This window comes from Acanthochromis polyacanthus, chromosome 18 (genome assembly GCF_021347895.1).
Source record: "Acanthochromis polyacanthus isolate Apoly-LR-REF ecotype Palm Island chromosome 18, KAUST_Apoly_ChrSc, whole genome shotgun sequence".
Lineage (NCBI taxonomy): Eukaryota > Metazoa > Chordata > Actinopteri > Pomacentridae > Acanthochromis > Acanthochromis polyacanthus.
The window spans coordinates 30,688,862-30,705,138 of NC_067130.1; the positions used below are offsets into that span (position 1 = coordinate 30,688,862).

Genomic DNA, 16,277 nt, shown 5'->3' on the forward strand with positions numbered 1-16,277 from the left:
TTTGATGACTCCTACCATTGATGGAGAGGATGATCCCCTGGCTTGGTGGAGGGTACACAAGATCAGTTTCCCACAACTGTGCACGCAAGTATCTCTGCACACCTGCCTCAGAGCGTCTCTTTAGTACAGGAGGGAATATTGTCACTTGCACTCGCTCATCTTTTAAGCCAGCCAAAGTAAATATGCTGATCTTCTTAGCAAAAATGTGTGAGCCACGAGAAGAACACTGTTGAATCATTGTGGCTGGCAGTGCCAAGCTCAGTGTGAACTTTAGTCTGTGTTGTGTGGTATTGTAATGTTCTTTTGAAAAGTAAGGTTGATATTTATAATAATATTCAAATTGGTTTATTTTTTGCCTAATGTAAAAGTGCATTTGTTTTTTGTTTTTTATAACTTTATTCTGATTCTACAAAATATTTTCAAATAGAGTCAAATTCTATGCTTCAGTTGTGTGAAATGTTACTGATTTGGGAGCAGTAAGATGCCTATTATTTTATATGTTTTTTGTTAAGATGGTAAATTTTGCACAGTTTTTACAAAGCACTTGTTCTTATGTTTCTTTGAGCAGTTAAATAAAAATCCCATTTATTTAAAGTGGTACATCTTATAATTTTATTCAAACAAATGGAAAGAACATTTTACACTAAATGGATTTCATGTTGTGGAGGTCATATTTAAAACAAACATTTATGGCTTTTTTGGGGAAAAAAGAAGGTAAAATAATAAAATCGCAGTTTAAATCACAATCGCAATATTTGGGGGAAAAAATCGCAATTAGATTATTTTCCCAAATCGTTCAGCCCCAGTTATCATTTTATTGTATTTTATCTGTTGTTGCTCGGTAAAGCACTTTGATTTGAAAGTGCTATATAAATAAAGTTATTATTATTATTAAATTCTGTAAAGTTTCAAAACCGTGAATAGGATGAATGTTTAATTAGACTCATGACAAGTTCTCCATGTTTAAATTTTATGTTTTACTGAAATTTTTGAGTCAGTTCAAGTGTTTTCTGTGTTAGGTGGATGTATTGGTTTTAAGGTGGACATTTTGGTTTTAAGGTGGACATCTGGGTGTTCAGATTTTTTTATAATGCTGCAGATTGAAGAGCTGAATCTTTCTTTAATGATGTATCTCATGTAACCTGCTCTTTCCATGGACTTCTGGATAACTGTGTGTCAGATAATAAAAAGTAATGAAGAAAAGATTTCAGATGAGCTGTCGTCATGTTTTTACCTCAGTTTCACATCTTATTTTGTAGACTTTGATTTACAAAGAAATAAGAAAAAAGTGTCAATTCTGTAGCCCACAATAAACATTTGTATTTACAGGGAGGAAACAGAATTCTGTGAAGTACACTCATAGACTGTAGATAAAGATGGACGTAGCATCTGGCTCCAAAATTGAAGACCACCCGTAAGTGTCAAAAACTTGCAATATCACGCCGTCCACTAGGGTTGGCTCCAAAAAGTTTTTTCTCCACAGACCCCAATTCATTTTTGGAAAAAACAAAATCTGATAGACTGATTTTCTACAGCTCAGGATTATTTTCCTGTTAGTTTTCATGGTTAAAATGAGAGATCAGGTGGCCGATCTTAAAATAAATCAATACTGAATTTTAAATAAATCGTTAAAGTTGGCGGAGCCAGGGGGCGTGGCTATACTTGATTGACAGCAACAGAAGCCTCTGCGGTAAAATGTGGGCGGGATAAGAGAGTCCTCAGCCAATCCTGCCCCGAGTTGCTCTCCGGTCCAGTCTGTTTGATGATGCTTTTTACGTCACTGGCTCCAAAAAATCCAAAACGGCGACCAGGAAGTACCAAAATCCGGCCTTCATTTTCTCGACGTTGAAACCAACGGGTGACGTCACGGTTAGTTTACGCCTGGGAGTAACCAATAAATATAATAACTGGATAATATCTGATATCTCATTTTTATGTTTATTACATTTACATAATATATATATATATATATATATATATATATTATTATTATTATTTTTTTTTTTACTAGATTTACATTGTTAAAAGTGACACTTCAGTGCTGGTATCAAGACAGTCATTAACCAAGGGCAACAGTAAATAATAAGTCTTTATCCTTGATTTAAAGGAGCTGAGAGTTTCAGCAGACCTGCAGTTTTCTGGAAGTTTGTTCCAGACATGAACAAAAAAGTCTAAATGCAGATGTATCGTGAAATTTAAAGCAGACGACAGAGAATGAATCTGAATTCTGAGACTGGGATTCAAACCTTTGTCTTCTTGGTGACGGTCTGGTTTATGGTTTATGTCTCCTAACTTGAACTTTGTCATTTTGATGGATCTGAAATTTTGCTTATTTGGAACCTAAACCTCACTTCAAAGTTTTGGAACTTAAACTGAAACAAAAATTGAGTGAAAACAGGAAAATGGGCTGCCTTCCCATCACATCACAAGTCACACATTATGCTTTTATCTTAATAAAACTACACTCCATTCAAAATGTAATCCAGAATGCCATCCAGTTGTATAGAACTTAATTTTGTGGAGACTGATTTTGATTTGTACTTTGGCTAATGTGAAAGTAAACTTAAACAGACACAAAAGTAGACGAGGACCAGGAGAACTAGGCAGGAGAACTGGACTGACGAGACTGTCCTCCTTGAAAAAACGACCACATAGGTCGTCTGTACACGCCCGTATTACGACCGAGTGTTATGTTTTGAAGTTAAGCGACCTCTAGTGGTTGAGTAAATATCGACACTCTGGTGTCTCAGCTGAAACGTCACCATGAACAAAATTTGACCTAACCCTAACCCTAACCATAACCCTAAACCCGTATTGCGAAAGTGAGGGAAAAACCATTTCGCGAGGGAAAAGCTGTTTCGCCAATTAAATCCCATAATGCCTTCCTGTCCCCCGCAGGGGCGCGAACCTAAATACGCTCTCATGGGTCGTATTGAGGGGCATGTTACATACGACCTGTGTGGTCGTATGAGTTTGAGGGCTTGTTGGGACTGACCAAAGACAGTGGAAGACACAGGGCTATAAACACAGATAACTAATTAAGGAGACAAGACTAAAGCGATGGAAAATGGAAGGTAACAGACAAAAGGGGAAAGTAAAAACATTGGCAATGCACAAAGGTATTTTCAAAATAAAACAGGAAGAAACAGAAAGTGGCTGAAGGAAGTACAAATTAATAAACAGAGGGAGATAAAACAATAAAATTCAGAAGACATGGAGAAGAAAAACATACTAATTTCTAAGCTTAGCAACAAAATCTTTCTGCTTCGGCGGGAAAAATAGAAAAAACAACCAAAACCCAAAGACACCGTGTAGATCAGACCTTTACTTTCAGACTGTTGAACACAAAACCAGAACAAGTCTCCATCACCAACCGACACAGTGAGTTTAACAACGTAGTGACATCAGCTGAGATTTCTTGTTGAGATATGATTCATTTCGTTGAAGTGAAGACATTCCAGAGTTACAGTTGAAGCAAAGGCAAAGGTCAGATGAAGCTCCGCCCCTCAACTGGATCACCTGAGACAAACCAGCAAACACTTTGTGATTCTTCCTCAGACCATCAGAGCTGCAGCTGCCTCACACTGAATCCAGCTACAACACTGCTGCTTCCAGCTGATGAAACTCCACAAACTGAAGGTGAGTCTGATCAAAAACACCACTCAGAGTCAGAGCAGGTTTCACTGAACTTAGAGACTCACTGGACTCTGTGTCTGCTGTGTTTTCAGCTTCACTCACACAATAAATGGCTTCCACATCAGAGGAGGATCTCTGCTGTCCCATCTGTCACGACATCTTCACAGAGCCTGTTGTTCTGTCATGTAGCCACAGCTTCTGTAGAGACTGTCTGAAGACCTGGTGGAGACAGAAACCAACACACGACTGTCCAGTTTGTAGTACAAGATGTTCAAGAGAAGAACCACCTGTTAGTTTGGTTTTGAAGAATCTGTGTGAGTCCTTCCGACAGCAGAGAGCTCAGAGATCTTCAGAGTCTCTCTGCAGTTTGCACTCTGAGAAACTCAAACTCTTCTGTCTGGACCACCAGCAGCCAGTGTGTGTCGTCTGCAGAGATTCAGAAATACACTCCAACCACAGATTCAGGCCCATCAATGAAGCTGTAAAAAAACACAAGGAGGAACTTCAGGAAACTCTGAAGCCCTTAAAGGAGAAGCTGAAGGTTTCTGAACAAGTCAAAGTGAAGTTTGATCAAACAGCAGAACACATTAAGGTCCAGGCCCGACACACAGAGAGGCAGATTAAGGAGCAGTTTGAGAAGCTTCACCAGTTTCTGATAAAGGAGGAGGAGGCCAGGATGGCTGCACTGAGGGAGGAAGAGGAGCAGAAGACTGGGATGATGAAGGAGAAGATGGAGGCTCTGAGCAGAGAGATAGCAGATCTTTCAGACACAGTCAGAGCCACAGAGGAGCAGCTGAGAGCTGAAGACGTCTCATTCCTGCTGAACTACAAGACTGCAGCAGAAAGAGTCCAGAGCTGCCTCCTGATGGAGGATCCACAGCTTCACCCAGGAGCTCTGATAGACCAGGCCAAACATGTGGGCAACCTGAGCTTCAACATCTGGAACAACATGAAGGACATGGTCTCCTACACTCCTCTCATTCTGGACCCAAACACTGCACATCCAAAACTCATCCTGTCTGATGATCTGACCAGTGTGAGATTTGGAGATAAACAGCAGCTTCCTTATAATCCAGAGAGGTTTTATCCTAGTGTCTGTGTTCTGAGCTCTGAAGGCTTCAACTCAGGGACTCACAGCTGGGATGTCGACATTGGAGACAGTTCATGGTGGTCACTCGGTGTTTTACAAGAGTCTGTCCAGAGGAGAGCAAAGATAGAGTCTGGATCATGGAGAATAGCGTTCTATGAAGGTAAATACTCTTCATGGTCCCCATCAGCTCCCCCCACTGATCTCTCAGTAAAGAAGTTCCAGAGGATCAGAGTGAATCTGGACTGTAACAGAGGAAAACTGTCGTTCTCTGATCTTGATACTAAAACACACATACACACCTTCAATCACACTTTCACTGAGAGGATGTTTCCGTACATGTTCACCACGAACACACTGAAGATTTTACCAGTAAAAGTCTCTGTGGCAGTAGAACAGATCAGTTAGAGATCAACAGGATCAATAGATTCAACATGTTTCTCTGTTTTATTTTACTTTCTGTTCTTTGGCTTTTTACATTCCATTGTAGATAGTGGTGAGAATCCAAGCAAAGGAAAGAAAACCCAATATTTTACTTCATATTGTGAATATTTTCTGAATCAGGGGAATTTTCTCAGATTTTGTTGATTGTTCAAATGACTACAATACCAATAATTGATTAATTCAACAAACTGTTCTTTAAATTGATCAGTCTCTTACATTTGTCTCCCACATAAGAGAGGTGACAAAAATAGCTTTCTTCCACCTCAGGAGGATTGCGAAGATTCACTCCTTGTTGTCTTTTAGGGCTGATGAGGATCTTATCCATTCATTTGTGTTTTCTGGATTGGATTATTGTAATTCTCTCCTGTCTGGCTCGTCTAAGAGGAGCTTTCATAGCCTACAGAAGGTTCAGGAATGCGGCAGCCCGCATTCTGACGGGAACAATGAAATATGACCACATTTCACCAGTGTTAGGCTCACTCCATTGGCTCCCACTTCATGTCAGAGCTGATTTTAAGATACTTCTTTCAACATATAAAGCTGTAAATGCCATTGGACCATCATATTTAAAGGAGCTGGTCGTCCCATATGAAGCAGCGAGGTCCTTGTGCTCCCAGGGGACAGGTCTGCTGACTGTCCCAAGAGTTATAAAGAACACAGACGGTGTGTGGGCTTTTTATTTGCATGCACCGTCTTCATGGAATGCTGTTCTGTCTGACATTAGACAAACTTGTTCAGTAGAGGTGTTCAAAGCTAAGCTAAAGACCCACTTGTTCTCTGTTGCAAATGAATCCTAACTCTGAGGTTCTTAGAAATCGTTCTCATCAGTTTCTTCGCCATTGTTTTTATTTCTTAGCCATTGCTTTTATCTGTTATCATTTTATTGTATTTTATCTGTTGCTTGCTCGGTAAAGCACTTTGATTTGAAAGTGCTAAATAAAAAAAGTTATTATTAAATTCTGTAAAGTTTCAAAACAGTGAATAGGATGAATGTTTAATCAGACTTATGACAAGTTCTCCATGTTTAAAATTTATGCTTTACTGACATTTTTGAGTCAGTTCAAGTGTTTTTTGTTTTAGGTGGATGTATTGGTTTTAAGGTGGACATTTTGGTTTTAAGGTGGACATCTGGGTATTCAAGTTTTTTATAATGCTGCAGATTGAAGAGCTGAATCTCTCTTTAATGATGTGGCTCATGTAACCTGCTCTTTCCATGGACTTCTGGATACCTGTGTGTCAGATAATAAAAAGTGATGAAGAAAAGACTTCAGATGAGCTGTCGTCATGTTTTCACCTCAGTTTCACATCTTATTTTGTAGACTTTGATTTACAAAGAAATAAGAAAAAGTCTCAATTCTGTAGCCCACAATAAACATTTGTATTTACAGGGAGGAAACAGAATTCTGTGAAGTACACTACATTTTCAAAGTAAAAGCTCAAATATGTTAAAGACATGGGAAGTTTATTTATATCGCACAAATGACACACAAGGCAATTCAAAGTGCTTTACAATGGAAAAGGAATTGAATACAAAGATGATTTTAAAAGTAGACTTTAAAATCATAGAAATGAAACATAATTAAAGCAATAAAATCAACATGAAATGTATGATAATAAAACATATACATAAAAATTAATATAAAAAGAGATAAAATAAAATCACTTTAAAAATGAAAGTGCAGTGCTGGTATTAAGTCAGTCATTAATCAAAGGCAACAGTAAATAATAAGTTTTTATCCTTGATTTAAAGGAGCTGAGAGGCTCAACAGGCTTACAGTGTTCTGGAAGTTTGTTCCAGACATGAAAGGAGCTGATCAGGGTTTGAGACGAGAAAATGAACTGATGTAAATTACAACTTGTGTAGAGTTGTTGCAGAACATATCAGCTGGTAGAAGCTGCACTGGCAAACTGAATTTTTTTCTGACATTTTCCAGCTCTTATTTTAGTGCAGTGCTTAATTTCTACTGCCAAACATGTGAACATATTATAAACAACGCATATTGTGTGATGTCTGTGTTACATATATAAGTATTGCTAGGTATATGATATCTAGACAACTGAAATTTAAAAAGTAAGATAATAAAATAAAGTCTATATGCAGATCTAAAGAGTTTGTTTGGCCTACACGTAAGACTTCAAAGAAATAAAAATTTAAAAATTATCCAGGAATTCCTTTTTCATTATGAAAAGTTCCTCCAGCAACAAAACATTTCACATATTGTCCTGCTTCACTGTTGCTCCTTTTGAGCCATTCAATCATATTTTAGATAAGGCAGGACTTGTCACCATGGTAACCCACAAAACATAGTAGAAACTTTAACAATGTAGCAAAAAAAAATCTTATTTTAGCCCAAACCCTGACATTTTTCCCAGTGTTAACCAAACTTCTAACATCTTAAGTGTTAAACAAAATGTGTTATTTTTCTAAACTTAACCTTGTAGTTTTGAACCAAAAAGTGAGTGAAAATCAAAGTACACAACAAAATTGAAACTGAATGCTGAGTCTGGGACTCAAACCTTTTCTTCTCGGTCACGGTCTGGTTGCTGGTTTATACCTCCTTACTTGAACTTTGTAAGGTTTGATGGATCAACCTAATCTTCACCTCATAATTTTTGTACCAAAACTGAACCAAAAGACGACAGACAGTGGAAGACTCAGGGCTTTAAAAACACAGATAACTAATTGAGGAGACAAGACTGAGGTGACAGTAATGGGGTGAGTAAAAATGAAAGGGAACAGACAAAAGGGGGAAGTGAAAACATCGGCAACGCATAAAAGTAATTTCACAATAAAACAGGAAGGAACAGAAAGGGACAAAAGGAAGTACAAATAAATGAACAGAGGGAGAAAAAACAATAACATTTTTGAAGACATAGAGAAGGAAAACACATTTCTAAGCTTAGAAATAAAATCTTTCTGATTCTGATTTTGGAAGAAAAAAATAACAAAATTAAAACCCAAAGACACCGTGTTGATCAGACCTTTACTTTCAGATTTTTGAACACAAAACCAGAACAAGTCACCGTCACCAACCGACACAACTAGTTTGGCAACTTAAATGACATCAGCTGAGATTCCCTGTTTAGATATGATTCATTTCTTTGAAGTGAAGACATTCCAGAGTTACAGGCGAAGCAAAGCAAACGGTCTGTTGAAGCTCCGCCCCTCACCTGGCTCACCTGAGACAAACCAGCAAACACTTTGTGATTCTTCCTCAGACCATCAGAGCTGCAGCTGCCTCACACTGAATCCAGCTACAACTCTGCTGCTTCCAGCTGATGAAACTCCACAAACTGAAGGTGAGTCTGATCAAAAACACCACTCAGAGTCAGAGCAGGTTTCACTGAACTTAGAGACTCACTGGACTCTGTGTCTGCTGTGTTTTCAGCTTCACTCACACAATAAATGGCTTCCACATCAGACAAGGATCTCTGCTGTCCCATCTGTCACGACATCTTCACAGAGCCTGTTGTTCTGTCATGTAGCCACAGCTTCTGTAGAGACTGTCTGAAGACCAGGTGGAGACAGAAACCAACACACGACTGTCCAGTTTGTAGTACAAGATGTTCAAGAGAAGAACCACCTGTTAGTTTGGTTTTGAAGAATCTGTGTGAGTCCTTCCGGCAGCAGAGAGCTCAGAGATCTTCAGAGTCTCTCTGCAGTTTGCACTCTGAGAAACTCAAACTCTTCTGTCTGGACCACCAACAGCCAGTGTGTCTCATCTGCAGAGATTCAGAAATACACTCCAACCACAGATTCAGGCCCATCAATGCAGCTGTAAAAAACACAAGAAGGAACTTCAGGAAACTCTGAAGCCCTTAAAGAAGAAGCTGAAGTTTTCTGAAAAAGTCAAAATGAAGTTTGATCAAACAGCAGAACACATTAAGGTCCAGGCCCGACACACAGAGAGGCAGATTAAGGAGCAGTTTGAGAAGCTTCACCAGTTTCTGAAAAAGGAGGAGGAGGCCAGGATGGCTGCACTGAGGGAGGAAGAGGAGCAGAAGACTGGGATGATGAAGGAGAAGATGGAGGCTCTGAGCAGAGAGATAGCAGATCTTTCAGACACAGTCAGAGCCACAGAGGAGCAGCTGAGAGCTGAAGACGTCTCATTCCTGCTGAACTACAAGACTGCAGCAGAAAGAGTCCAGAGCTGCCTCCTGATGGAGGATCCACAGCTTCACCCAGGAGCTCTGATAGACCAGGCCAAACATGTGGGCAACCTGAGCTTCAACATCTGGAACAACATGAAGGACATGGTCTCCTACACTCCTCTCATTCTGGACCCAAACACTGCAAGTCCGTACCTCATCCTGTCTGATGATCTGACCAGTGTCACAAGAGGAGATGAACAGCAGCTTCCTTATAATCCAGAGAGGTTTTATCCTGGTGTCTGTGTTCTGAGCTCTGAAGGCTTCAACTCAGGGACTCACAGCTGGGATGTCGACACTGGAGACAGTTCATTGTGGTCACTCGGTGTTTTACAAGAGTCTGTCCAGAGGAAGGCAATGATAGAGTCTGGATTATGGAGAATAGCGTTCTATGAAGGTAAATACTCTTCATGGTCACCACCAGATTCCTCCACTGATCTCCCAATACAGAAGAAGTTCCAGAGGATCAGAGTGAATCTGGACTGTAACAGAGGAAAACTGTCGTTCTCTGATCTTGATACTAAAACACACATACACACCTTCAATCACACTTTCACTGAGAGGATGTTTCCGTACATGTTCACCACGAACACACTGAAGATTTTACCAGTAAAAGTCTCTGTGGCAGTAGAACAGATCAGTTAGAGATCAACAGGATCAATAGATTCAACATGTTTCTCTGTTTTATTTTACTTTCTGTTCTTTGGCTTTTTACATTCCATTGCAGATAGTAGTGAGAATCCAAGCAAAGGAAAAGAAAACCCAATATTTTACTTCATATTGTGAATATTTTCTGAATCAGGAGGAACTTTCTCAGATTTTGTTGATTGTTCAAATGACTACAATACCAATAATTGATTAATTCAACAAACTGTTCTTTAAATTGATCAGTCTCTTACATTTGTCTCCCACATACGAGAGGTGACAAAAATAGCTTTCTTCCACCTCAGGAGGATTGCTAAGATTCACTCCTTGTTGTCTTTTAGGTCTGATGAGGATCTTATCCATTCATTTGTGTTTTCTGGATTGGATTATTGTAATTCTCTCCTGTCTGGCTCGTCTAAGAGGAGCTTTCATAGCCTACAGAAGGTTCAGGAATGCGGCAGCCCGCATTCTGACGGGAACAATGAAATATGACCACATTTCACCAGTGTTAGGCTCACTCCATTGGCTCCCACTTCATGTCAGAGCTGATTTTAAGATACTTCTTTCAACATATAAAGCTGTAAATGCCATTGGACCATCATATTTAAAGGAGCTGGTCGTCCCATATGAAGCAGCGAGGTCCTTGTGCTCCCAGGGGACAGGTCTGCTGACTGTCCCAAGAGTTAAAAAGAACACAGACGGTGTGTGGGCTTTTTATTTGCATGCACCATCTTCATGGAATGCTGTTCTGTCTGACATTAGACAAGCTTGCTCAGTAGAGGTGTTCAAAGCTAAGCTAAAGACCCACTTGTTCTCTGTTGCAAATGAATCCTAACTCTGAGGTTCTTAGAAATCGTTCTCATCAGTTTCTTCGCCATTGTTTTTATTTCTTAGCCATTGCTTTTATCTGTTATCATTTTATTGTATTTTATCTGTTGCTTGCTCGGTAAAGCACTTTGATTTGAAAGTGCTAAATAAAAAAAGTTATTATTAAATTCTGTAAAGTTTCAAAACAGTGAATAGGATGAATGTTTAATCAGACTTATGACAAGTTCTCCATGTTTAAAATTTATGCTTTACTGACATTTTTGAGTCAGTTCAAGTGTTTTTGTTTTAGGTGGATGTATTGGTTTTAAGGTGGACATTTTGGTTTTAAGGTGGACATCTGGGTATTCAAGTTTTTTATAATGCTGCAGATTGAAGAGCTGAATCTCTCTTTAATGATGTGGCTCATGTAACCTGCTCTTTCCATGGACTTCTGGATACCTGTGTGTCAGATAATAAAAAGTGATGAAGAAAAGACTTCAGATGAGCTGTCGTCATGTTTTCACCTCAGTTTCACATCTTATTTTGTAGACTTTGATTTACAAAGAAATAAGAAAAAAGTCTCAATTCTGTAGCCCACAATAAACATTTGTATTTACAGGGAGGAAACAGAATTCTGTGAAGTACACTACATTTTCAAAGTAAAAGCTCAAATATGTTAAAGACATGGGAAGTTTATTTATATCGCACAAATGACACACAAGGCAATTCAAAGTGCTTTACAATGGAAAAGGAATTGAATACAAAGATGATTTTAAAAGTAGACTTTAAATTCATAGAAATGAAACATAATTAAAGCAATAAAATCAACATGAAAATGTATGATAATAAAACATATACATAAAAATTAATATAAAAAAGAGATAAAATAAAATCACTTTAAAAATGAAAGTGCAGTGCTGGTATTAAGTCAGTCATTAATCAAAGGCAACAGTAAATAATAAGTTTTTATCCTTGATTTAAAGGAGCTGAGAGGCTCAACAGACTTACAGTGTTCTGGAAGTTTGTTCCAGACATGAAAGGAGCTGATCAGGGTTTGAGACGAGAAAATGAACTGATGTAAATTACAACTTGTGTAGAGTTGTTGCAGAACATATCAGCTGGTAGAAGCTGCACTGGCAAACTGAATTTTTTTTCTGACATTTTCCAGCTCTTATTTTAGTGCAGTGCTTAATTTCTACTGCCAAACATGTGAACATATTATAAACAACGCATATTGTGTGATGTCTGTGTTACATATATAAGTATTGCTAGGTATATGATATCTAGACAACTGAAATTTAAAAAGTAAGATCAATAAAATAAAGTCTAAATGCAGATCTAAAGAGTTTGTTTGGCCTACATGTAAGACTTCAAAGAAATAAAAATTTAAAAATTATCCAGGAATTCCTTTTTCATTATGAAAAGTTCCTCCAGCAACAAAACATTTCACATATTGTCCTGCTTCACTGTTGCTCCTTTTGAGCCATTCAATCATATTTTAGATAAGGCAGGACTTGTCACCATGGTAACCCACAAAACATAGTAGAAACTTTAACAATGTAGCAAAAAAAAAATCTTATTTTAGCCCAAACCCTGACATTTTTCCCAGTGTTAACCAAACTTCTAACATCTTAAGTGTTAAACAAAATGTGTTATTTTTCTAAACTTAACCTTGTAGTTTTGAACCAAAAAGTGAGTGAAAATCAAAGTACACAACAAAAATTGAAACTGAATGCTGAGTCTGGGACTCAAACCTTTTCTTCTCGGTCACGGTCTGGTTGCTGGTTTATACCTCCTTACTTGAACTTTGTAAGGTTTGATGGATCAACCTAATCTTCACCTCATAATTTTTGTACCAAAACTGAACCAAAAGACGACAGACAGTGGAAGACTCAGGGCTTTAAAAACACAGATAACTAATTGAGGAGACAAGACTGAGGTGACAGTAATGGGGTGAGTAAAAATGAAAGGGAACAGACAAAAGGGGGAAGTGAAAACATCGGCAACGCATAAAAGTAATTTCACAATAAAACAGGAAGGAACAGAAAGGGACAAAAGGAAGTACAAATAAATGAACAGAGGGAGAAAAAACAATAACATTTTTGAAGACATAGAGAAGGAAAACACATTTCTAAGCTTAGAAATAAAATCTTTCTGATTCTGATTTTGGAAGAAAAAAATAACAAAATTAAAACCCAAAGACACCGTGTTGATCAGACCTTTACTTTCAGATTTTTGAACACAAAACCAGAACAAGTCACCGTCACCAACCGACACAACTAGTTTGGCAACTTAAATGACATCAGCTGAGATTCCCTGTTTAGATATGATTCATTTCTTTGAAGTGAAGACATTCCAGAGTTACAGGCGAAGCAAAGCAAATGGTCTGTTGAAGCTCCGCCCCTCACCTGGCTCACCTGAGACAAACCAGCAAACACTTTGTGATTCTTCCTCAGACCATCAGAGCTGCAGCTGCCTCACACTGAATCCAGCTACAACACTGCTGCTTCCAGCTGATGAAACTCCACAAACTGAAGGTGAGTCTGATCAAAACACCACTCAGAGTCAGAGCAGGTTTCACTGAACTTAGAGACTCACTGGACTCTGTGTCTGCTGTGTTTTCAGCTTCACTCACACAATAAATGGCTTCCACATCAGACAAGGATCTCTGCTGTCCCATCTGTCACGACATCTTCACAGAGCCTGTTGTTCTGTCATGTAGCCACAGCTTCTGTAGAGACTGTCTGAAGACCTGGTGGAGACAGAAACCAACACACGACTGTCCAGTTTGTAGTACAAGATGTTCAAGAGAAGAACCACCTGTTAGTTTGGTTTTGAAGAATCTGTGTGAGTCCTTCCGGCAGCAGAGAGCTCAGAGATCTTCAGAGTATCTCTGCAGTTTGCACTCTGAGAAACTCAAACTCTTCTGTCTGGACCACCAGCAGCCAGTGTGTCTCATCTGCAGAGATTCAGAAATACACTCCAACCACAGATTCAGGCCCATCAATGCAGCTGTAAAAAAACACAAGAAGGAACTTCAGGAAACTCTGAAGCCCTTAAAGAAGAAGCTGAAGTTTTCTGAAAAAGTCAAAATGAAGTTTGATCAAACAGCAGAACACATTAAGGTCCAGGCCCGACACACAGAGAGGCAGATTAAGGAGCAGTTTGAGAAGCTTCACCAGTTTCTGAAAAAGGAGGAGGAGGCCAGGATGGCTGCACTGAGGGAGGAAGAGGAGCAGAAGACTGGGATGATGAAGGAGAAGATGGAGGCTCTGAGCAGAGAGATAGCAGATCTTTCAGACACAGTCAGAGCCACAGAGGAGCAGCTGAGAGCTGAAGACGTCTCATTCCTGCTGAACTACAAGACTGCAGCAGAAGGAGTCCAGAGCTGCCTCCTGCTGGAGGATCCACAGCTTCACCCAGGAGCTCTGATAGACCAGGCCAAACATGTGGGCAACCTGAGCTTCAACATCTGGAACAACATAAAGGACATGGTCTCCTACACTCCTCTCATTCTGGACCCAAACACTGCAAGTCCGTACCTCATCCTGTCTGATGATCTGACCAGTGTCACAAGAGGAGATAAACAGCAGCTTCCTTATAATCCAGAGAGGTTTCATCCTAGTGTCTGTGTTCTGAGCTCTGAAGGCTTCAACTCAGGGACTCACAGCTGGGATGTCGACACTGGAGACAGTTCATTGTGGTCACTAGGTGTTTTACAAGAGTCTGTCCAGAGGAAGGCAATGATAGAGTCTGGATTATGGAGAATAGCGTTCTATGAAGGTAAATACTCTTCATGGTCACCACCAGATTCCTCCACTGATCTCCCAATACAGAAGAAGTTCCAGAGGATCAGAGTGAATCTGGACTGTAACAGAGGAAAACTGTCGTTCTCTGATCTTGATACTAAAACACACATACACACCTTCAATCACACTTTCACTGAGAGGATGTTTCCAATCATGAGCACCATGAAAACAGTGAAGATTTTACCAGTAAAAGTCTCTGTGGCAGTAGAACAGATCAGTTAGAGATCAACAGGATCAATAGATTCAACATGTTTCTCTGTTTTATTTTACTTTCTGTTCTTTGGCTTTTTACATTCCATTGCAGATAGTGGTGAGAATCCAAGCAAAGGAAAAGAAAACCCAATATTTTACTTCATATTGTGAATATTTTCTGAATCAGGAGGAACTTTTTCAGATTTTGTTGATTGTTCAAATGACTACAATACCAATAATTGATTAATTAATTAAACTGTTCTTTAAATTGATCAGTCTCTTACATTTGTCTCCCACATAAGAGAGGTGACAAAAATAGCTTTCTTCCACCTCAGGAGGATTGCTAAGATTCACTCCTTGTTGTCTTTTAGGGCTGATGAGGATCTTATCCATTCATTTGTGTTTTCTGGATTGGATTATTGTAATTCTCTCCTGTCTGGCTCGTCTAAGAGGAGCTTTCATAGCCTACAGAAGGTTCAGGAATGCGGCAGCCCGCATTCTGACGGGAACAATGAAATGTGACCACATTTCACCAGTGTTAGGCTCACTCCATTGGCTCCCACTTCATGTCAGAGCTGATTTTAAGATACTTCTTTCAACATATAAAGCTGTAAATGCCATTGGACCATCATATTTAAAGGAGCTGGTCGTCCCATATGAAGCAGCGAGGTCCTTGTGCTCCCAGGCTACAGGTCTGCTGACTGTCCCAAGAGTTAAAAAGAACACAGACGGTGTGTGGGCTTTTTATTTGCATGCACCGTCTTCATGGAATGCTGTTCTGTCTGACATTAGACAAGCTTGCTCAGTAGAGGTGTTCAAAGCTAAGCTAAAGACCCACTTGTTCTCTGTTGTATATGAATCCTAACTGTGAGGTTCTTAGAAATTGTTCTCATCAGTTTCTTAGCCATTGTTTTTATCTGTTATCATTTTATTGTATTTTATCTGTTGCTTGCTCGGTAAAACACTTTGATTTGAAAGTGCTAAATAAATAAAGTTGTTATTATTATTATTATTATTATTATTAAATTCTGTAAAGTTTCAGAACAGTGAAAAGGATTAATGTTTAATCAGACTTATGACAAGTTCTCCATGTTTAAATTTTATGTTTTACTGACATTTTTGAGTCAGTTCAAGTGTTTTTTGTTTTAGGTGGATGTATTGGTTTTAAGGTGGACATCTTGATTTAAGGTGGACATCTGGGTGTTCAAGTTTTTTATAATGCTGAAGATTGAAGAGCTGAACCTGTCTTTAATGATGTATCTCATGTAACCTGCTCTTTCCATGGACTTCTGGATAACTGTGTGTCAGATAATAAAAAGTGATGAAGAAAAGACTTCAGATGAGCTGTCGTCATGTTTTCACCTCAGTTTCACATCTTATTTTGTCGACTTTGATTTACAAAGAAAGAAGAAAAAAGTCTCAATTCAGTAGCCCACAAGAAACATTTGTATTTACAGGGAGGAAACAGAATTCTGTGAAGTATGCTGCACTTTCAAAGTAAAAGCTCG

General features: G+C 39.0%; 2 protein-coding genes and 1 pseudogene across 2 annotated transcripts; all 3 read left to right on the top strand.

Moving 5' to 3' along the window:
- Positions 1-3,745: 3,745 nt before the first annotated feature.
- Positions 3,746-5,131, top strand: LOC127530870 (nuclear factor 7, brain-like). Its single transcript, XM_051938640.1, has one exon. It carries the CDS (start codon positions 3,746-3,748, stop codon positions 5,129-5,131), a length of 1,386 nt encoding a protein of 461 aa, XP_051794600.1.
- Positions 5,132-8,573: 3,442 nt separating this feature from the next.
- Positions 8,574-9,961, top strand: LOC127530956 (E3 ubiquitin-protein ligase TRIM35-like; annotated as a pseudogene).
- Positions 9,962-13,410: 3,449 nt separating this feature from the next.
- Positions 13,411-14,799, top strand: LOC127530868 (E3 ubiquitin-protein ligase TRIM35-like). Its single transcript, XM_051938637.1, has one exon. It carries the CDS (start codon positions 13,411-13,413, stop codon positions 14,797-14,799), a length of 1,389 nt encoding a protein of 462 aa, XP_051794597.1.
- The last annotated feature ends 1,478 nt before the right edge of the window (positions 14,800-16,277 follow it).